The 23,538-nt window shown below is 39.7% G+C and overlaps 1 protein-coding gene across 1 annotated transcript in view; it reads left to right on the top strand.

Annotated features, from left to right (window-relative positions):
- Window positions 1-23,538, top strand: part of MACF1 (microtubule actin crosslinking factor 1) — a gene marked incomplete at its 5' end in the record, with an annotated part of 341,097 nt that overhangs the window by 281,614 nt on the left and 35,945 nt on the right. Inside the window, 18 exons of the mRNA XM_082834746.1 lie at window positions 5,532-5,693; window positions 5,867-6,037; window positions 6,671-6,837; window positions 9,706-9,865; window positions 10,211-10,537; window positions 11,478-11,562; window positions 12,065-12,306; window positions 13,319-13,525; window positions 14,895-15,014; window positions 15,491-15,598; window positions 16,550-16,768; window positions 17,962-18,165; window positions 19,829-20,060; window positions 20,677-20,903; window positions 22,019-22,141; window positions 22,239-22,340; window positions 23,148-23,249; window positions 23,343-23,516. Of these exons, the coding sequence (XP_082690872.1) occupies window positions 5,532-5,693; window positions 5,867-6,037; window positions 6,671-6,837; window positions 9,706-9,865; window positions 10,211-10,537; window positions 11,478-11,562; window positions 12,065-12,306; window positions 13,319-13,525; window positions 14,895-15,014; window positions 15,491-15,598; window positions 16,550-16,768; window positions 17,962-18,165; window positions 19,829-20,060; window positions 20,677-20,903; window positions 22,019-22,141; window positions 22,239-22,340; window positions 23,148-23,249; window positions 23,343-23,516 (3,132 nt within the window). The remainder of the gene's footprint in view (window positions 1-5,531; window positions 5,694-5,866; window positions 6,038-6,670; window positions 6,838-9,705; window positions 9,866-10,210; window positions 10,538-11,477; window positions 11,563-12,064; window positions 12,307-13,318; window positions 13,526-14,894; window positions 15,015-15,490; window positions 15,599-16,549; window positions 16,769-17,961; window positions 18,166-19,828; window positions 20,061-20,676; window positions 20,904-22,018; window positions 22,142-22,238; window positions 22,341-23,147; window positions 23,250-23,342; window positions 23,517-23,538) is intronic.

The raw sequence follows: 23,538 nt of genomic DNA, 5'->3' as shown, positions 1-23,538 counted from the left end.
GTCCTTGAGCATATTCTTGGTCAAAGGATTTTGAAAGTGGCAGCTTTCTGCAGTTCACTGTCCTGTCGTCATTTGGTCGCTGGTAAGCAGTGAAGGAGTTAGAAGTTTAGTCAAATACAGTCAGGGGTTACTGACTGAGGAGGTGGTTTTGATTTTACACCATCCCCGGGACCCAAAACAGCGCCTTCTTCATAATATGCCTTCCCTGTTGCGAGTGGATGAATATTAATCTCCTGAATATCCATGGATGCTGCAAGAAAGCTGGGTTCACCCCATTGCAGAACCTTCCAGGGCAGCCTTAGCTGGAGGACCCATTAAACATGCAGCTGCCAGCAATGAAAAACCGTCTTGATTGTAGGCTATAAGCCGTCAACTGTGCCACAGATCCTCCTGCTTAGCTGAGTGATGGTAGTGTCACCTGGGCTTCACCAGTTATTTTGTAATTAGGCATCCCATCAAATTAGAATGCATCACCTTTCAGATTGAGGGATTTGATTCAGTTTTCTGAGTTTTACTGAATTTGGGATTGACACTAAGATCCCAGCAACCTATCCAAAGTCACCAGCATTCTTGATTATACAGAATATTTCTAGTATAAAGCCTACAGCAATAATCAATGAAATATAGGGATTACATTATAAAGAGCCAGTCAAATCTGCATAAAGGAAGAATATTCAGAGAAACCCTTAATATCAGTCTCTGGGATCTCTGTTTCCCCATCTACAAAATGAGTAGGTGGGGCTAGGTAATCTCTAAGGATCCTTCCAGCTACAGGAGGTTGTCATTTTATGAAATATTGCCTGATATAAATGACAGGAGAAGGAAATTGTAGCCCAGCTGCAAAATATATGCTTTAAAATGAACTGCTTTAGATCCTCTGCATGTGCGTGTACAAATGTACACATGTATACATGGTTAAAATAGATAAAAGCTTTCCAATTGCAATCTCAAGAAGGTTTGATAGAGGAAGCAAAAGGCCAGAACTTGCTTGCTATTTCTGTAGTGGGATCCTAGGCCCACTAAGAACAATATGTGGTTATTTAAGGCCTCTCCTCATGTTTAGATTTCCTTAGTCTTATTTCCAGTCATTGGTTCAATGGAAGAAAAAAACCTTTTGTATAAAACAGTGGTTCTATAAAATTAAAATTTGCCAAGAAAGTCTCTTTAAGCAAAAACTGGGGAGCCCCGCAACTTCAGTTCAGTGTTTGAATACTCAGCTGATCAGCAGAACTTTTATGGATTTGTTTGCTTTCTCTAACACCATTTCTATGCAAGGATTCATTCATTTACTGGATGAATATTTATTGTGTAGCTACTCTGAGCCAGGCACTGGGGCTTCTGCAGTGAATAGCATCGGCATGGTCCCTGCCCTTGTGGAACTTATACTGTAGTAGGGGAGGCAGACATTAAGCAAAAATGACACAAATACATGGTTACAAATGTGGCAAATGCTTTGAATAAAAAATAAAGGTTATGATGAGAAACAATAGGGGTGTTTAACTTCAATTGTGGTGTCAGGGAAGGAATTTTAAAACTAAAACCTGAAGGATAAGTTATTTAGTTACTTAGAGAGTCAGAGGGAAGAGCATTCCAGACAAAGGAAATGGTAACTGGGAAGAGCTTGGCATGTTAGAGCTAAAAGAAAGCCAAGTGGCTTGACCACAGTGGGCAAGGGTTCCGGAAGAGTGCCTTGCAGTAAACCTGGAGAGTTAGGAAGGGGCCAGATGATGCAGGGGCTGAGAAAGAAGTCCTCAAAAGGATTTCTACCTTAAGAGCCGTAAGAAGCTATTGAAAGATTTTAAGTAGGGGAGTGAAATGATTTCATTTACGTTTTTTAAAAGATGGCTCTCAGCTTAAAGATAGAGAAAACTGGTTCACACTGACAGTAAACATTCTCAACATTATCCGGGGTTTATAATTCTCAGATTTCTTTTGTCTTATACTTGTTAGTTCGTATTATGATTATTGACATGGAATACAGAAAACACAGAGTGGTTTGCAACTTAAAAAAAAAATCACACTGGCTACTGTGTTTAGAGTGGATTGCAGGGGATCAAGGACAGAGTAAACAAGCCTGCTAGATTACTGCAATTGTCCAGGTGGCTTGGACTAGAGAGATGTCAGTGGATTTGAAGACAATTGGATGGATCTAAGATACAGTTTGGAGGCAGAATCAATAAGACCTGATAATGGCTTTCATATTGGGAGGGAGGGAGGGGGAGTTATCAAAGATGGCTTCTAGTTCTGGTTTGCACAACTGAGTGGATGGGTGTTGGAGGGTGGAGGGAACAAAAAGTACTCATTAAACCGAGAAGGCATCTTGAGACCAAAAAAGGAGGCAGGTAGCTCCATATAATCAATAGATCAGTTTATTATAGGGTAACTTACTGTCAGGGTGAGATTAGACAGACAACAACTCGAAGCATTCGCAGCTGTACTCTGCACTGCCCAGGGGGCCACTGGGACAATTCTACAGTTAACCTAGGGTCTGGGGTTTATGGGGTGGGGGCAGCAGGTGCTTGGAAACAGGACATGCATTCCTAAGTCAAGATTTATGAATGGGTACTAGTCTCATGGGCGCCAGGAATATATGTCAGTGAAGGTTTTCATCATTGTTTGGGGACTAACAGAGCATAGGGGCTACTGGGTCCTGATGATTATTAAACAATATCTATTATCTACAAAGCCCGTGACAACAGAGAAGTGATTTACTGTACGGTACAGTCCTGGGTTGGATCAGCAAAAGGATGCGAGGAGCTCTAAGGGCCCAAAATGGCGTCAGTTATGCTCACAGCCATACAATGGGGGCAGTAGTAAATTGCTTAGGGAAGAACAGACTTGGGGAAGAGGAAATTAGCAGGTTCGATTTTGGAATGGTTAAGTTCAAGATGCCTGTGATTCATTTGTATGGCAATATTAAGCAAGTAGTTGGATATCCAGATTTGAAATTCAAAAGATATTTATAAATGTTAGAGTGATGAGCATTTATCATGGTAAGTATTTAAAGCCGTAGGAATGGATAGAATTGCCTAGAGGAGAGTGTGGAATGAGAAGAGGGCTCAGGACTGACATGCTACTCTTATCCCTACCCACAAAGGCTAACATTTGGAGATGTAGAAGAGGAAGTGAGCAAAGGACATCAAAAAAGGATCAGTCAGGATGAAAACTGGGAGACTGTGGTGTTACCAAAGATAAAAGCATTTGAAGAAGTTCTTTGGGAAGTTTTCTGTTTTATGTCCCTGTTGCATCTTACGGCCTTGCAATAATTTTTACTAGTGTTCCGCTCTGGGAAATGTCTGCCAGCACTGGTTAGTTAATAACATGGCACAGTCCCACTGAAATAGTAAGGAGTAGGAATTTAATGTATCCTAAAAGCACTGGTTTTGCACAACAGCTTTATTTGGGAGTTGAGAGAAAAGGAGCAAGTGTTTTCAAATTTACTTTCTTTAACATTCTGTTCACTGGTGCTCAGTATAAATATTTAGACAGTACTTAGTATCTAGAGGCACTTTCGTATATTTTTTAACTTCTGGGGGAAAAAGTGAGACAAATACCCATTCCCTGTCAACTTAATCCATAGAGTGGGCATGGGAAATGAAGTAACCTCTAATGCTTCTATGTGAAATCTTCACGAACAAAGTAAATCCAGATTTTAAGAAAAGAATTCGCTGTGTTATATGAAAGAGATTGTTGAGCTATTTAAATTTTATTTTTGCTTTTGTGTGTCATTTACATCGCTAGCCCATAGGGCTTCTTGCCAGGAGAGGAGGGATTCTCTGTGTTGCCCAATATATTAGGCCCTAGCCACACGTGGCTGTTGACCCGATGAAATGTGGCTAGTGTGGTTGAGGAACTGAATTTCTAGTTAAAGAGCCACAAGTAGCTGTTGGCTACCATATTGGCACAACAGAGAAAAAATTAAATGTCAGTCATAGCATGAGACAGGATTTAATTACTGAGTAAAAGGGGGCTCTTCAGTGTGGACTTGACATCTTCTCTCTGTACCTTAGGCATTTCTGCTTTCTTTGCCTTTCCAACCCCTGCCCCACAGCCGTTTTGTTGCACTCAAGCAGCTTAAGCCGTGGGAGTTGTTTTTCCCCCCTCTGCTCTGATTTTTCTGCAGTGAAAACATCTTTAACACAAAATAGAATCATAGCACTTGCTTTCTCTGGGAACCATGCTGTCGGAGTAACAGTCATTTTTAACTGAACTGCCTTGTAGTGTTGCCTAACAAAATATGGTGTAGTCGGATTATAGTGTAAAATGAAGCCCACTGGTGAGTACCTGTATAACCTTCCTTTTTCAGTGTTCCCTGGAGCCTTTCCTCCCTGGTGACTCACTTGTTCAGCCACAGACCACTCTTGCTAGAATCAGTTTCCTAATCCTAGTGTGATCTGTGGTCTCACATAGGCCAAAATTAGTCTTACCCAAACTTACAGTTTTCTTTCACATTTATTTTTGTCCTCTTCGATTTTCTGTCATTCTTTGGCTTTAATTGGCTCACCTGTCTCACTGAAACTGAAGGAACTTTTTATGGAAGAGAAAAGAATGGAAATAGATCTAGACTAGTGGAAATATGGCTCATTTTATCCTCTGATAATTGAGAGAAATCTGATCTTAGGGACAAATATTTATCTCATTCTTTTCCTTAATACCATTAGAGTGGCAAAAGTACTGTTCTCTTGTGACTCTTTGTTTCCTTCTAGAAAGTTCCAAGTAATAATGGACCTTGACTGCATTAGAAAGAAACATTCACATTGCATGTTACACTTGTTCATATTGTTTTAAAATTCCATTGTTTCATGGTGCACATGGATCTATAGTATCATTATTTTAAAAATATTTTATGTATACCTGCATCTTACTCAGAGTAGGTGCCTGAAGTTGTTAAGGACATCTCCCAGTATTACTGGCCCATTTCCCTTTGTAATCAGAAGAATACTATTTCAAGATTATTGGCTGTGTGTGGTCTGTGGCCTTGGAACAGAATGGAGTTAAATAGCCACAGGGGGATTAAGCTATGAGGTTGGTGTTCTTCACACCATTAATATGTTTTGGCTAATTGAGTTATTAGTCCAAGTCAGAGAAGAGCCTTGCATGTATCAGTGGTCAATTAAAGCTATTCCCCAAGGTATTTTTAATCTTAAATACTAGTCAGTCTTCCCTTTTAGGACTGATATGCATCACACTTTCATGATATCTTGAGGCTGGTGCTGCTTTTACTCTCTATAGCTTTTTGCATTAAAAATTAAGAAGATTAAAAAACAAACAAAAACAAACCACGAGTCATTGAGTTAAATGCCTAAGTAGTGCTGTAACTCTCTGTAATTACTTGTCCATAAGAGAATGTATGTATTGAAATATGAAACCACGTTTCCTTGATACTTTCCTGTACAAATGGCTTGTTTTCTCTTGTTATTCCTGGCCCTCCCTTGTTAAATCATAAATCTCCCAAGAATAACCAGTTGCTGTGTGGTGTAGAGGATCTCATTGCCTTTAGATTAAATCTTCTTTGGCTTACAATTATCTAGATGTTTCAGAAAGAACAGGTGGATCCTCTTCAGATGAAACTACAGCAGGTGAATGGACTCGGCCAGGGTTTGATCCAGAGTGCCGGAAAAAACTGTGATGTGCAGGGTTTGGAACATGACATGGAAGAGATCAACGCTCGGTGGAACACATTGAATAAAAAGGTGAGTATACTGGGGATGGAGGGCAGAGAAAAGAGACATTGCAATCTCTGGTTTCCCTGGCACCTGAATGCAAATAAAAATTTGCAGTTCCAGTCTGTAGTTACAAAAAGGGGTGAGTAGTCATTTAAAAGCTCTCTCCTTTCTCGTAATGAACCTCCATGTCTGTGATACAGGTTGCACAAAGAATCGCACAACTCCAGGAGGCTTTGTTGCATTGTGGGAAGTTCCAAGATGCCTTGGAGCCGTTGCTCAGCTGGTTGGCAGACACTGAGGAGCTCATAGCCAATCAGAAACCCCCATCTGCTGAGTATAAAGTGGTGAAAGCACAGATCCAAGAACAGAAGGTAAGTGAGAATGTTGGGGCAGTGAACTGTAACAGCCGTAGGGAATGACAGACAACACATTTGCTTATGGTTTCAGGAGCATATTCAGGAGTTTTAGTAGAATCCTAACCTACCTTGTGTGATCCAGAAAAGAAAGACAGAAATTGATTTTCATCATCTTACTTTATAACCTCCTAGATTACCATGACATGTATTGAACTGAACCATTTTGCTTGTTCACTTATCCTATTTCAGTGTTTCAGTCACCACTTTATCTTAAGAGGTTTTTAGTGTTTTTTGGGTCAGCAGTATTTAAATAATGTATATCATGTGTAAGGTTCTATCTATATATGTATATATTTTTGGTTTAATTTCCATTTCAGTGCCTTTTTCTCCCGGTTCAAACTAAGTTCCCTATCAGTCACATAATGATAGTCACTGCTCCATTTAAAACCCTAAGTGTATGAAAAGTTTATATGGGTGGTAGGAATTATATCTCATGTTTTTGCCTTAGGATAAAAAAAAAAACTTCATTATTCAATTAAACTTAGGGCTCAGTGGGGTGAGGTTTTGGGTTTTGTTTGTTTTCCTTGTTTCAGATTTTAAAGTGACCCCATGTTCTCACTTTTCATTCCTTTTAAACATGTACATCAGTTGCTCCAGCGGCTCCTAGATGATCGAAAGGCCACAGTAGACATGCTTCAAGCAGAAGGAGGCAGAATAGCCCAGGCAGCTGAGCGGGCTGATAGAGAGAAGATCACTGGGCAGTTGGAGAGTCTTGAAACTAGATGGACAGGACTACTCAGCAAGGCAGCAGCCAGGTAAAGCCGCTGGGGTTTTGAGGAATATAGGTCCGAGGCGGTTTCTGACTTGTATCACTGAGGTGCTCTAAAAGCCCCTGAATGGTTCATACAGTGCTTTGGTAGGTGTTTAACGGCTTTTGTCTTGAAGAGAGATAAGTTTTTAGAGGTGATCCTCATAACCAGAGTAACTCAGGAAATGAGCCTCAGCTACTCCATAAATTTCTGAGACCTGGAAGACTCATTGCTTTTTGGTGGTGTTCTGTTGCAATATAATCTTGGTTCCAAACAGCAGACGCAGACTCCTATAATCCAGCCAAGTTATTTTCTGAGTTTTGGAAACAGATTTTTTCCATTCATATTTATAAATAATGTTTTCGATACTTGGAATTGAAATTTATCATGTTCTTTTCTGTTAGCTTATCCTAATATTAGATGTTCTTACATCTAGGAGCTAGTCTGTGGTTCTGTTAAATGAGCATTCAAGAGATGCATGGACTTTCTTCACTAAATGGCCACGAGACAGGCAGTATACTTTTCTTCTCCAAGGAAGTGCTTTCTCTTTCCATAGCTATAAGTTAGCCCAGTGTCACTTGAGCTTTTAATAAGTCACACCATGTCTTCACTTTTAGCTTATACTGTTCTCAGTTTTAAAAATAAATGATAACTAATCAGAAATCAGTATGAGAGTTGTAGAGCCTCAGTTCATGACTTACAAACTCTCACTTGGGCTAGTTCCCATGAGGTGGCTCACCTGATCATCACTCTACTGCTGCTTACCCTCAGGCCTTCCCCTCTTTGCACGCTCAGAGACATTTAATGACTCCCTGTTGCCTATAAAATAAAGTCTCTTTAATCCAACATTCAAAGCCCTCTACTGTTTGGCCCTAACCTACCTTTCTTAGTTTCCACTATTCTCATTCCTTGTGGGCACAGTAAACCGTATTCGGTTCTTCAGTATCTTCTGTCAGTTCCCTAATTCTGTCTTTGCTGATGGTGTTGCATCTTCCATGAAATACTTCTATTCATCTCCCCTGCTTTTATTGAAGGTTTTCTTTATTCCCCAAGCATAGAACAATTTCACTTTCATCTTAACTGCCATAACTCATCATCTGTACCTTGTATTATGGTCATTATTTTATGTACTTATCTCCTAGATCCTTAAGCTCACTAAAGTCATGGTTTGTTCCTAATGTATCTTTTTATGACTCTTTCCTTCTACCCTACTTGCTTCCATCCTCCTAGTCTAACACAGTTTCTGAGTCAGTATTTTAAAGAGAAATACCAAGAGCAGTGTCACTTGTTGTAGACATCCTAAAGACTTTTATTTAGATTCTTTAATACTGGTTTTTCGATGCCTCTAAATTATTTTAGCTCTTCTCTTTGCTACCCCAAATCCTATTACATTGATTTCTTCAAACTTTCAGATTCCAAAATCAGAGGTGAGTAAGAAAGACATAGAAATTAGGGGCAATTTTTTTAAGAATGAAATTTTTTAAATTTAGAATTTAAAAAAGAACAGGTACATATATATGTATAACTGAATCACTTTGTTGTACACCTGAAACTAACACAACATTGTTACTCAACTATACTCCAGTATAAAATATAGTATTTTATTCTTTTTAAAAAAAAGAATAAAATCTATAAGCAGGTCATTAACCAATTAAAATAACCCACCAAGCAATATTTTAAAAATGAAATTCTTGATTAATAATATTTAAGATTATATGTTTTAGTTGTATTATTAATTCAAGATGTATTTTGCAAGTGGACATAAACTAAGAAAGGAAGTTCTATACTTTATATTGACATTTAAAAATAGCATCTAGAAATATATTTTTCTTTATACTCGAGCATAATTAAATTTCCAGATAATTAAGATGGCAGATCTTTATATTAAATCATTTCTTATTAAGATAAGTTTGTCCAGAGTAGGTGTTCAGTGAAGGTTTTCTGAAGTAAAAGTCACATGCTGCCAGGGCCTTTTCAGATGACATAGCACTGAGTCTGTTTTTAACGCTCCAGCGTCATCGTCATGGCCTTTGATTGTTAATCTGTGTGCTTATGCAGTTCTGCGGTGGTTTTTCTGTCTGTTGCTCATTAGGCTGCCTCCAGCATTCAGGCTTCCTCTCTCCTTTTGTAATTTGCTGATTTTAATCTGCAGGGTATTTGAAATCCAAGCTAAGTGTGGATGTTACATTAAATAAGATTCCAGATTTAAGATTCCATTTATAAAGTCCATATATCTTTTGGCTGCTGTTTGCCTTGGCAAATTCAGCTAGTTTGAGGTCATTTTTTGCCTTGAATCAGAATTCAAAGTTATGCTCTGGGGCTTGAAATTACTAGAAGCCTGACTGGATTGGGGAGATAGGAAGGGGGGTTCTCATTCATAGCTTGGTCTGCCTTTGCTCTTCAAATGCTCTCTCTTCTCTTCACTCACAAGTGAAGGTAGCAGTGATGGGGAAAGAGAAATGAAAACTGATGATTTTTTTTTACTCCTTTAAACTTTATTTTGGTCACCTGTACAGAGGATGCACATGCCACATCCAATAGGAGACAGAGTAGTAGAAGGTCTGATTATAATCCTCATTGTACTATTGCTACCCAGTGGGCGACCTGGACAGATCTTTCTTTAAGCCTTCAGGGTTGTTTTTCTCTTTTGTAATAGTGGGATAATTCTGCCTGCCTTACAAGGGCATGACAGAATCAAAATAAGGTACTGCTTATGAAAGCCTTTAAAACAGCAAAGTACTGTTTATGTGTGTTCTGTTTACTATTGATATTTCAAATGTGCCTCATTAAGGTTGGTCTTTTACTGAATATAGTACTATTATCAGTCTTAATGTGACTTTTTGCCTGAGCAGCTTGTTCTATATATTTATGTAGGCAAAAACAGCTGGAAGATATCCTGGTTCTGGCCAAACAATTCCATGAGACAGCTGAGCCTATTTCTGACTTCTTATCTGTCACAGAGAAAAAGCTCGCTAACTCAGAACCTGTTGGCACTCAGACTGCCAAAATACAGCAGCAGATTGTTCGGCACAAGGTAAGAAGTAGTTATGGTAAATGAAAACACAGAACTGGAACCAGAAATCCTAGAAAACTGCCTGCAGCATTCTATAAGATGTGTTTTGTGGGGGTTTTTCAATAAGTTTAATTTAAAATATGGTCCAGTTATTAATTGGACTAGTCACATTCTTGAAGTAAAAATAGAAATGGCCTAATAGGCTGCTATCAGGAAAAACAGCTTTTGTTCTCTGTTTCTATGTTATTTTTGCCCTTCAGTAGGTGAACTTTTATATTATTATTATATCATTTGTGATTCATTGTTTCATGTCTACATTTCATTTATTTTGTTTCTGTTATTCATTTTTTCCATCTGGATTTCCAGGCTCTGGAGGAAGAAATAGAAAGCCATGCAACAGATGTGCACCAGGCAGTCAAAATTGGGCAGTCCCTCTCCTCCCTGACATGTTCTGCAGAGCAGGGTGTACTGTCTGAAAAGCTAGACTCATTGCAGGCCCGATTCAGTGAGATTCAAGACCGGTGCTGTCGGAAAGCAGCCCTGCTTGAACAAGCACTGTCTAACGCTAGGCTGTTCGGGGAGGATGAGGTGGAGGTGCTCAACTGGCTGGCTGAGGTTGAGGACAAGCTCAGTTCAGTGTTCGTAAAGGATTACAGACAGGATGTCCTGCAGAAGCAGCATGCTGACCACCTGGTATTCATGTTTTCCATTCTTATTATGTTACTAAGTTATTTTGTAATTTTGATTCATGTTTCTCTTCATTTCTCTCTCTTTTTTTAAATTCCAAACATTTCAACTTTATTTTATACACAAGTGCATAGTTACAGACTGGACTAATCTATTTTTTGATGATTTACATGGAAATACTTGTACTTAACAGACCGAATCAATAATCCTAGAAGATGATCCAGAATGTAATCGGGCCATCTCAATTCCAACTCATGTTTTACATCATCAAGGAATTATCATTCAGTTTCCACTTGAGCAGTTATGTGAAAGAATGTTCTGTAACAAAACCAGATTACCTAAATGGTAGTGCCTAGGGTTTTTTAATGGTTCTAGAATTTATATACTCAAATTCCAGGGATTCTGTGTCATCTGAGTAGAAACAACAATTTGCCCCTTTTTGTTTTTGTTTTTGTGACATTTCCTTGGGGATGGTAAAAATCAGCAAAGCAGTTTTTGGGTTTTAATAATCTCAGATTCTTCTGCTTCGTTGACTTCAGATATTGAGAGTTTTTAACCAGGATCCTGATTTAAGTCAGCCCGTTCTTGCTGACTTTCTTCTGTTGAACTTTCTGCCTTATTCTTTATTTTGGACATAGTAGACATTTTTGCTGAATTCTACTTCTACCTTTCTTGGGTTCACGTTTGGTACCAATAGATTAGTAAAGTGGATTTAGTCCTAAATCTCTTCTCATCAAAGGAAAGTTTGCCTATAAGTAGCTGATTTCATTGTTTTGAGTAATTAAAGAAGGGGGTAACCAAAGAGAAAATGAAGGAATCAAATATCTCATGTTTAAACTAAACTGGTATTGATCTCTTTACTTTAAATTTGGTCTCTTAAAGGGCTCACATTTCTTTCCCTTTGTTGTGCCATAGTTTTAGGATTAATGGTATTCTTTCCTTTCAGGCTTTAAATGAAGAAATTGTTAATAGAAAGAAGAATGTAGATCAAGCTATTAAAAACGGCCAGGCTCTTCTAAAACAAACCACAGGTACTTTGAAAAGTGCATCTCTTAGCACCTCTGTGGTCCCACAGACAATTACATCAGCACCCTGCAGTAGCCACTTCTCTTTGCAGATAGGAGGAGCTTAGTACTCACTAAGATTGTATTACCACGTGCTCCCAGGTGACGGGCAGCTTGGGTTCCTATTTCCTGCTCAATTTTTGAAAACTAAAACACTGTTGTCTCAGATCTGGTTATAGATGAAGGCTCCCCCTGCCCTCCAATATGGTGAATGCCAGCATTTACTGAAAGGTGCTGAGAATGTGTAGGAACACCTGCAGTCAAACTCAGATCTTAATAATCTCAGAAGTCACTTCTTCTATTGACTGAAGGTGTATTTCCCACCTCCCTTAGTGTGGGATGCTAGGTGAAACCACTGCCATAGGGAGAGAGCATCTATAAAAGCTGAGCTCTGATTTGAAGAAAGGGAGGTTAAGAGGGCTCCCTCATATCCTATTAAATGTGAATAATTGTGTGCTGTCTCCCACAGGTGAAGAGGTATTGCTTATCCAAGAGAAACTGGATGGCATAAAGACTCGCTATGCAGACATCACACTCACTAGCTCCAAGGCCCTCAGAACCTTAGAGCAAGCTCGGCAGCTGGCCGCCAAGTTCCAGTCCACGTATGAGGAACTGACCTGGTGGCTGAGGGGAGTGGAGGAGGAGCTGGCAGCCAGTGGAGGACAGTCTCCCACAGGGGAGCAAATACCCCAGTTTCAGCAAAGGCAGAAGGTGAGCTGTCATTTCACACTGTAAAGGGAAAAAATTTTTCCTCTTAGAATCCTTAAGTTCAAATTCTTGTGTTTAATACCAACTATCTATACCTTAAACGTAAACCAAAAATTTCTGCCTGCCTCGTTTTTCGTTTATTCTTGGAAAATAAAATTTGATATACAGACCTATATAAGAGCACTTGTTATGGTCTGAAGAAGAAAAAAGATTGACTCTCAAAACCCTAGGAAGGGCTTCCCTGATGGCGCAGTGGTTAAGAATCCACCTGCCAATGCAGGGGACACGGGTTCGAGCCCCAGTCCAAGGAGATGCCACATGCCGTGGAGCAGCTAAGCCCACAACTACTGAGCCTGCGAGCCACAACTACTGAAGCTCGCGCACCTAGAGCCCGTGATCTGCAACAAGAGAAGCCACCGCAGTGAGAAGCCCGCACACTACAACAAAGAGTAGCCCCCGCTCGCTGCAACTAGAGAAAGCCTGCGCACAGCAATGAAGACCCAACGCAGCCAAAAATAAATAAATAAAATTGTTTTAAAAAACTGTTAAAAAAACACCGTAAGAAGCTTGCTTTACATGCAACATTTTAGAATTTACTGTCATAGTTCATTCTCTAAAAGAGTACTTCATGGTTATGTTTGATTCTCCTGCAGGATCTAGTGCAGTTCTAGATGTGCAGAAATACTGTGTAGGTACTTGTTGAGGTAAATACCTATGATTAAAGCATTATTTATCATTTCTACTGAAGTAAGCAGAAAAAAAGCAAAAAGCACCATTCATGTTACCCAGAGACAGTCTGGCTCGAGAAGTCTTGCAGACAGTTCTAAGCGGCTAAGCCTAAAGTCAAGCTGTGGAGTGATTGAAAAATCTGAGACAAGAAAAAAAATAAATAAGTGAAGGAAGGAGGTCAGAGCCCTGCTGGGATGTGTGGTAGAGAGAGCACTTTCCACCCAGCACAGCTGCTAATGTGCTTAATTTAGCAAGGGATGGCCTGAAAACTTTTTTCCCTCTTTAGGAGCTAAAGAAGGAGGTCATGGAGCACAGGCTGGTGTTGGACACAGTGAATGAGGTGAGCCGTGCTCTCTTAGAGCTGGTGCCCTGGAGAGCCAGAGAAGGGCTGGATAAACTTGTGTCTGATGCCAATGAACAGTACAAGCTGGTCAGTGACACTGTTGGACAAAGGGTGGATGAAATCGATGCTGCTATTCAGAGATCACAACAGGTAATCTTTATAAACACCTCTGCATTAATATTTTAGGCAGCGTGAAGTACAAAACTATGACCCACATAAATACAGGCTCAGGAATAGGAATAAATGAGATCAAGCTAAATCTGATGCAACGAATCATTTCAGTGGTGGGAACTGATTAGGTAAAGGTAAGTGAGGATGGATCTAGGTTTGACCAAAAATACTTGACCCCTTTGAGCAGAAAAGAACTTGGAGAAGAGAGTGTGTGAGCCCTTTCCTTGCTACTGCCCTGCTAAGAGGCAGATGGTGATGGGGGTAGATAATATCTAGATCCGAAAGGTCCAAGTGCATCACAATCTTAGTTTGACATAATCAGCTGTTTTAGCATTAGATGGAAAAGGGGACAGAACCAAGAACTATAATTACTATCAAATATGCTAACCAAAATAGCAGAGCCATCCAAAATAGAACCCTCCCAAGTAAACACAGGTGTCATATTTCCCTCAATCCTTTTTCCTTCCTACTTTCTGGGAAAAGTCATTTGCTTTTCTTTGTAGCTGGATATGCACCTATTAATGTGCCATGGTGCAAAAAATAAATTAATATAACATGACTCCTTGAGTTCATAGTGATAAGCAAATGCTTTCTGAACCACAGAGAAGTTTGCTCTGATGCCAAGTGCATTCCTGTTATGTCTTAATTAATATCCCTCATCCTGGCCAGATATTTCAGTGTGAAATTTATCACGCTTGGGAACTCACTTTCCTTTAAGTATTAGTGTAATTCCGCAACGTTGACGAGGAAGAGGTAGAAGACTGAGGGACCTCATTAAACAGTGGTCACATAGAACATGTTCTTAGGTTTTGTATTTGTTGATGGCATTGCGTACGTTACTGCATTCCATTTAAAGGTTTGGTGTTCTTCTGGGGCCTTAGGTTCTTCAGCTGAGCAAGCACTTCAAGTTAACTTGACTCAGCCGTCTGCCGCCATGGTAGCTTGTATTTAAACACATGACTGCTACTGTTTAGAGCACGGGTAGGAAAGAGGATTGGCAGAAAAAGAGCACAGCCTCAAAAAAGTACTCTCATTAGAAAGTGTATTTCTTTTGAAGAGTCTTGGTTTCCGTGGTTGTTTCTAGCTGTAGAACCACTCACTGGGTCCTGTAATGTCTTTCTAAAGAAGTTGAAATAAGATCAACTCATATTTGTTGAAGTAGGATCAACTCTAAATTGTCTGCCTCTTGATTTGTGATTTTATGAAATTGTCACCAATTTTGGCTTTACTTTGTGAGATGTAAACTGTATTACTGAAAATCTAGGCCTTTCTGTGTTGAATAAATTAGAATTCTCAGAAGGAGGACGTTGGCTGTAATATGTCCATTTTTCTTCAATGTGTCTGTTAGTATGAGCAAGCTGCTGATGCAGAGCTAGCTTGGGTTGCTGAAACAAAACGGAAACTGATGGCGCTGGGTCCGATCCGCTTGGAACAGGACCAGACCACAGCTCAGCTGCAGGTACAGAAGGTAAGTGACGTATTCACTGTGTCCTGAGCTAGAAGAATCATCAGTCTCTTAAGAGTGACTAGCAGAGAGTTTCTGACTATCCCAAGTAAAGTAGAATGAGTCAGTGTCATGATGGTGGGTAGAGACTAATTATATAAATATTTGGTTAGGATGAGGAAGAGATTTTTTGCTTTGTGAAAAGGGTCGAAATAGGCCCATTAATCCAAGAAAGAGTAGTTAGCAGTTTTCTTCCTGGTTTTCAGGAGGGAAGATATTCTTATAAGCTACTAAAAGATAAGCATTGAAGATGTGTGGATAGGCAAAGTGTCAAACTTTATAAGAACAGTTTTTGATGTGGCTTTTTTTTTTTTTTTGATTTTTTTTTTTGATGTGGCTTTTTTAAAGCAAAGAATTTTTCATAGGGTATGTCTACTTTTCACTAACACAGGCTCGGGCTTCTTATATTTCTTGACTTAACAATAGTTTACTTTTCAAAGGCTTTCTCCATTGACATCATTCGACACAAAGATTCCATGGATGAACTATTCAGTCATCGTGGTGAAATCTTTGGCACATGTGGGGAAGAGCAAAAAGCTATATTACAGGTAAACTACATTTATTTATTCACCATATTGTTCTTATCTTGATCATGGTGAATTAGAAGTACAATTGTGAAATGATAGTTGAAGAAGTTTTTTTTTCCCTCTATTACTGGTTGTGATAACTTAAGTCCAGCTTGATGTTCTGGGGCATTCAGACTCCTAACCCTGTGTTCACAGATGTCTAAACAGCCGTACTGTATAATGTGAAATACACTGCAAATCCATCTTCTTTATAACAGAGGAATTGCTACTCATCCTCAGTCCATAATGAGTTATCTTTGAGTTACCTTTCCAGGTAGATAGATTTTTCAGAACCGTGTGCAGATATTAATTTCTGCTTCAGGTTCTTCTAAAAAATCATTACCCATTTCTAAAAGAATTGACCAACAGAGTCCATTTGTACACCAGGTTTGTTTTTTATAAAGGGTGTAGGTAACCACTGTTTCCTCAGAAGTCTTCATAAATTGAGCTGCTCATCCTAAACATATAAAGCATAAATGCCAGGTTTGTGGAGACTTTTATCAGAGGGAAAAAGACAAATGAAACTTGATGAGCAAATACCCATCTTAGCCCCTGAGAGATTCAGTCAAACTGGCCTATTACAATAGTGCTGTATCTAAAGTTATAAAAGGTATTCACTAAAAGGTTAATTTTGGTGTGTTGTGCTTGTGTTGTTTTACTGTTTGTGAAACTACTTTCATATTTTAAAAATTATAAAATTATGTATATGTATGATAGAAAAATTCAGTTGAGTATAAAGAAAATAATCACTTGTAAGCTTACTAGATTAATCCATATTTTTTAGCATTTTAGTGTGTATTCCTTTAAACTTTTTAGTGTGTGTATATATATATATATATATGTATATATACACACCTATATATACTTACATTTTTACTTTAAAGAAGGGTTCATCATGATAATAATGCTTACATTTTTTTTGTTTGTTCACAGGAAAAGACAGAGTCTCTAATACAACAATACGAAGCCATTAGTCTGCTCAATTCAGAGCGTTACGCCCGCCTAGAACGGGCACAGGTCTTGGTGAACCAGTTTTGGGAAACATATGAGGAGCTCAGCCCCTGGATTGAGGAAACTCGGACACTAATAGCACAGTTACCTCCTCCTGCTATTGATCATGAGCAGCTCAGGCAGCAACAAGAGGAAATGAGGGTAAGGAGCATGCCGAGTTTTATTTAATCACAGAACTGAAAATGGGCTCTACGATTTATTCAAAAACAGCCTATTTATTAGTACCTACTGAGTATAAGTAAATGTTATGAAATTAATTCTTAACCAGTTAGAATTTTTTTTGCACAGTAAAAATACATATCTGAATTATTTCCTTTGTCCTTTAATATGAATCAGTTAAAGAATAAGATTATGGGGCTTCCCTGGTGGCACAGTGGTTGAGAGTCCACCTGCCGATGCAGGGGACACAGGTTCGTGCCCCGGTCCGGGAAGATCCCACATGCCGCGGAGCGGCTGGGCCTGTGAGCCATGGCCGCTGAGCCTGCGCATCCGGAGCCTGTGCTCCGCAACGGGAGAGGCCACAGCAGTGAGAGGCCCGCGTACCACAAAAAAAAAAAAGATTATGGAGATGTCAGGAACCTGGGTATTGCAGAAGTGAACAAAGCACCACGTAAAAATCAAGGGAGTTTAAAATCTTCCCAGTGACAGTGGAGTGTTACTTGGTTGTGGTTGGGTGGCCCTTTCCTTGTGGTTAGGCCCTAGCTGGAGTGAGAGCCTTCACTCAGGAATATCAGAAAGCAATTTGCTGCCTAGAGTTGAGATGAAAGGGAAATTTGTAGACACTTCAACTGATGGTGTTACCATTAAAGGTAGTTTTTTTAATGTTTATTTTATTTGTGGTGTATGACTCATGTTTATTGCTATCTCTGTATTCCTGTAAGAGGAAGGATGTAAACTGGAAGTAGCCAGCAGTATAGTCAAGGATCGGTTGGATTACCAGAAATGTTGCTGTTTGTAGCTGGTCCTGCTTAGTGTCTCCCAGTCTGGGCAGGGAGACAGACATTAAATCGTGCAAACTACAGTAGAGTACAGAGAAGTATTTACAAGTACAGAAGACAGTGGAATACATTTGTATTGGAGGGTGAGAGTGAGAGACGATTTTTGGGAAGCTTCCTGGGTGGCGGAACATGTGAACTGGCTTTTGAAACTGAAGAGAATTAGAGTCAGAGTCCAAGACTTAGATTTTATTCCCTCCATAAACGGTGAGATGTTGGGACTTGCTGGGTTTTAGTAACTCAGTTTGTTCATTTGGTATGAGCTCTGATCAAAGTATTTAAACAAACAAACTGGTATAAGAAGGCTCATTTTATTTTAATCCATATTTCTTTGCATAGCAACTAAGGGAATCCATTGCTGAACACAAACCTCATATCGATAAGCTGCTAAAGATAGGCCCTCAACTAAAGGAGTTAAACCCCGAAGAGGGGGAAATGGTGCAAGAAAAATACCAGAAAGCAGAAAATACGTATGCCCAAATTAAAGAGGAGGTGCGCCAGCGGGCCCTGGCTCTGGACGAGGCTATTTCCCAGTCAGCTCAGGTATGTGTGTGTCTTAAACTCATATAACCTTCAACTGTCCTTTAGTCTAAGCAAGAGGCTCTGTATCAGTATGCCCCTGTGCTCAGGAATGTCCAGACTAGTATGCTGGTGATACATTATCAGGAGACTGGGAGCCTTTGCCTGTCTGCATTTTTATTCCAGGGAGCGTTGGTTATACTGACAACTATAAGAAGGGTGAAATGCATCTTGGCTGGTATATATTGCCTGTTGATTGTTTCCTTGAAAATTTTATATTGTGATAATCCTTTAGCAGGGATGATTTTGGGTAAATTCATCTTGAAGCAACAAATGCCTCAAGAAGTCAAATTCCTATTGGGCCTGTTGCTTTCGAGATTTAGACAGCACATTCGTTTTCCTATTCACGAGGCCACCAGCTAGCTCCTAGTTCAGAGAGAGATGCTTGACTAGGGAGAAGGTAGAGTCAAGGAGAAACAAACCACTAGCAGTGGAGTTTAAAGCATGTAACTACATACTTTCCAACTAATATATTACTGTTATGTCTGGGTAATTTATTCCTATGTTTGGTCAATATTCTTGGTTAATATTTGTACTTACTCAAGTTTTTCCCCCCCACCTTCCGTCCCATCTCTCACTCACATTGTGGAATGTGTTACTTTGTGTTGTTGCTGCCTGCTCCTGTCTTCCCCACATCGTCACATTTCATTGTTGTGTTGACCGCGCCCACCATTACAGATTACAGAGGTAAGGTACCCACCCCCTTGGGATTAGGGTGTTCTTATGAAGCTGAGAATTGAGAGGATTATTTATAAGGAAACTTCCCTTAACTTTAGTGGGATAAATTTTATTAATGCAGTTTATTATGCCAGTTTCATTTGGGGCAGAACCTAGAAGTGAGGGAGTGATGGGAAGGGATTTTGTTTACCATGTTATTTCCTATAGGACATTTAACAGTTGGTAAGCGTTATTCTAATTAATGAATCCAGAGTTGGCTTTAGGGGGCAGACTTGTCTGTTTTGCTCCCTTTTGTCCCCTCTCTGCTTCATATTACAAATTAAAATTTTACAATTATAGATATGTTGTTCAAAGTACCAGAAAAGTGGAAAGGGCAGTAGTTCTCTCGGAATAAGGTTAGATTTGGCCTTCCCTAATTATCTTTCATCATGCCGACATTTTAGTTTCTTACTATTACACTGGTGGGTTGTCAAACTGCATGCCATGATACTTTTGAACTCCAAGTCATGTAGCATATTGAGTTCCCCATCCATTTATACAGTTGGTGGAGGGCATCTAACTTCTTGGTCTACTCTGTTGCATGCAACTGTCATCTGAGATGTTGACACACTGACTCTCACTGGTTTCATAGTCTTGTCCCTTTTTCATCACGTTAGTTGGAATTGGGGAAGTATTGTGGCAGCATTAAGGATTTGAGTTGATTTTTCGTATAGTAAGTAATAGCTTTTTGCTTCTTAAACATTTACTTTTTCTGATGGGCCAGCTCTGGTGTACTATGCCCAAAACAGTTTTTTAGACAAACCCAACACTTGACAGCCATGGGGCTAGGCTGAGCATAGGTTTTATCCTAAACAGTAGTAGATTTATACACTGGCCTTAATCCCTAACATTTACCCCAGAAGTGTGACAAAGTACTGCTGTGATGGCTAATGGTCCAATATTTGTTTAGTTCCATGATAAAATTGAGCCCATGTTGGAGACTCTGGAGAATCTTTCCTCTCGCCTGCGTATGCCACCACTGATCCCTGCTGAAGTAGACAAGATCAGAGAGTGTATCAGTGACAACAAAAGTGCCACCGTGGAGCTGGAAAAACTGCAGCCATCCTTTGAGGCCCTGAAGCGCCGCGGAGAAGAGCTCATTGGGCGATCTCAGGGAGCTGACAAGGATCTGGCTGCAAAAGGTGCTTGATTAATCTAATCATTTTTTAAAAGTCGATAGAATAAATTCTAGGCTGTGGTTACCTCCAGCATCCCACCAGATGTACTTTATTGAATGCAAAGGCAGTGCCCAAGTAATGAGTATTCCACGAAGTCATTTAGAATTCAGAACACATCTCCCCATTGAAATAAGGTTACAATTGGTAGTTAGATTCCCAGACCAGGAAACAAATGCTCCTTTACCCCCTAATACGAGGAAACTGCAGTACCAGTAGTGGGTAGAACATAACTACCTTTTATAACACTTTCCATGGGAAACATAGCAGGTTCAACACAGAAGACTGGAAACAGAGTTCTCATTTCAGCCCCTTTATAAGTATCTTAGCAGTACTTTTATAGTAGATGATAACTCATTTCCAGATAACCTCTGTGATCTCTTTATGTGGGAGACCAACGTAAGTGATAAATGAGAGCATAGAAATAATTAATAATAAAGCTAAGATAGAAAACTATCCTTCAGTTATACATTTTTAGAGACTTTTAAGGATAATTTCAGTGAAAATAGGATTAGATCTAATACCTGATGAGGCTGATTTTAAGTCCTTAGAAAAGGCCTGTTCACTCTTCTGTACCCCTCAGAAATCCAGGACAAATTGGATCAAATGGTATTCTTCTGGGAGGACATCAAAGCTCGGGCTGAAGAGCGAGAAATTAAATTCCTTGATGTCCTTGAACTAGCGGAGAAGTTCTGGTATGACATGGCAGCTCTCCTCACCACCATCAAAGACACCCAGGACATCGTCCATGACTTGGAAAGCCCTGGCATTGACCCATCCATTATCAAACAACAGGTTGAAGCCGCCGAGGTAAGAAACAAAACCCCTTCTCTCATGTGTTTGTCCTATGGGAAAGCACTGTATCCAACTATGTTGTGTTAACTGCTTAGCCAGGCTGAGTGCCTTAAAACTTTTTTTTTGTTTGTTTGTTTGTTTTAAGCTTAATAGTATGTCTTTACACTAGAAAAAAAATACCTGCTCATTATAGATTTTTCTTTTTTTAATGTACAAGTTTTACCACTTTGTATAGGTACATACAACCGCCACTGGTCGTGATGTAGAGCAGATCCATCACACAGAAGTAGTTCTGTCATCAGTTTTAAACTTAACAATTCATATTAGTAGCATGTGCTTTAAAAATCCAGTTTTGCTGTCATTTCTGAATTTAGTCTTCTCTTTGGTGTACTTATTTCTCGAGTAAATTTATTTACTGTAGAAAAATAGAAAGTAGAAAAAATAAATTCTGGACTCATCATCCAGAAATAACAATTGTTACTTCCACATACCTTTTTCTAGCCTTTTTGAGGATCCTAGTTTTTATTAAATGCATTTCTCACCTCATTTTGTCCGTTTAGCCCAAGGCAAGACTGTCTTGCTATTCTATATTCTCTCTCTTAACACTCATATCTTTCTTTTACTTCAACCATTTCCACCTCCCCTCCCCACCCCTGTCATTGCCAGTCCATGAACCATGTTTTAGGATCTGGCACAGAACTGACTTTCTTTGAGATTATATAGCCTAGCATTCCTATTATGCTCATCTCCCAGCTCTTAGATATGTGACTTTTGTACTCTATTATTTTATCCTAGTTAATTTTCTTCTCTGTAATAGACTTCTGGTTGTAGATTATAATCTCCTTGGACCTTTAGTAAATTATTGAAGCTCATTGCACCTTTCTCAGACTGTTTTATGTATTTATTGTTAATATATAAAAATATATTTGATGTATATATAAGAAAAATAACCAGACTCTGAAGCTTCACTATTTAGATGAGTGAAATATTAAGAACACTGGAAGACTTTAATGAAATTGACCGTTCTGTTCAACATCTGCTGTCGATGGGGGTATAAATTACATTTGCAAAGTTTGGGAAGTTCTCTTCTGCTTTCTGTTTTGGCTTATGTTCTGTTCATTTACATGTAGACTATTAAGGAAGAGACAGATGGTCTGCATGAGGAATTGGAGTTTATTCGAATCCTTGGAGCAGATTTGATTTTTGCCTGTGGAGAAACTGAGAAGCCGGAAGTGAAGAAGAGCATTGATGAGGTGTGGAGAAGTGGACAAGGGGTTCAGACAAAACGTTACTGGACTCACACTAAGAGTGGGATTAATTGGAGAGTCTGATCCACTGTTTTTACCCTAGATGAATAATGCCTGGGAGAACTTAAACAAAACATGGAGAGAGAGACTGGAAAAGCTTGAGGATGCCATGCAAGCCGCTGTGCAGTATCAGGACACTCTTCAGGTGAGAGGCCACGAGGTGACCGCCACGGAAACACAGGTTCCGTGGTCTCTCTCTCTTTTTTTTTTTTTTTTTTCTTTTTGCGGTTCATGGGCCTCTCACTGCCGCGGCCTCTCCCGTCGCGGAGCGCAGGCTCAGCGGTCACGGCTCACGGGCCCAGCCGCTCCGTGGCACGCGGGATCCTCCTGAACTGGGGCATGAACCCGCACCCCCTGCATCGGCAGGTGGACTCCCAACCACTGTGCCACCAGGGAAGCCCCCCGTGGTTTCTGTCATATTCTGAGTCCAGCGTGAGTCGGTCACCTTCACAGGACTGCAACATTCTCGAACCAAAGACAGGCTGTTTCTTTATTTCTAGCCAAAGTTTCCCACTTGTAGCAAGAAAAGTTCTGACATCCAAATTTCTCGTCTTCTTGCCATGTTTTTCATCATATTATCTATCCTCACAGTGGCTGTACAGTAAAGCTGGCCTTACTGTCAAAGTCACTGCTTGCTAGAGGTCCCAACCCAGGTTATCTCAAAGCACAGCACAGTACGGTAGCTTCAGCACATTGTGGGCTTGCTAGCTGGCCATAAGAAATAATAGTTTATTTTGGATATTATTCCAGTCGTGTTGCTTCATCCTTAAGTCCCCATATTACTGAAATAAAGATCATTATCCCTTATTTCTGCCCCCAACCTCAGAGCACAAACAGCACAAAGTATTGATACTTCGATTTATCTCTGCTTGTATTAGCAGAGATCATGCTAATTGTCTCCCAAGTCCTCATGTTTTTGTTTTTTGACTGTTTATTTGTATGTTTATTTTAGGCTATGTTTGACTGGCTAGATAACACTGTGATTAAACTCTGCACAATGCCCCCTGTCGGCACTGACCTCAACACTGTTAAAGATCAGTTAAATGAAATGAAGGTTTGTACCTGGGAAGGGTTTTTGAAGAAGGGTTGCTTCTTTTTCGTTTTTAAAGACTTGGTTTGATGTTAACATTCACTACGTCTTTGACAGGAGTTCAAAGTGGAAGTTTACCAACAGCAAATTGAGATGGAGAAGCTCAATCACCAGGGTGAACTGATGTTAAAGAAAGCCACTGATGAAACGGACAGAGACATTATACGAGAACCAATGACGGAACTTAAACACCTCTGGGAGAACCTGGGTGAGAAAATTGCTCACAGACAGGTAAGGCGAATGGTAGAGTACA

The sequence above is a fragment of the Leucopleurus acutus genome, assembly GCF_964270905.1.
Source record: "Leucopleurus acutus genome assembly, chromosome: 2".
NCBI lineage: Eukaryota > Metazoa > Chordata > Mammalia > Artiodactyla > Delphinidae > Leucopleurus > Leucopleurus acutus.
Note: the sequence above shows the minus strand (reverse complement) of the source record. Positions and strands in the feature narration are given on the sequence as shown.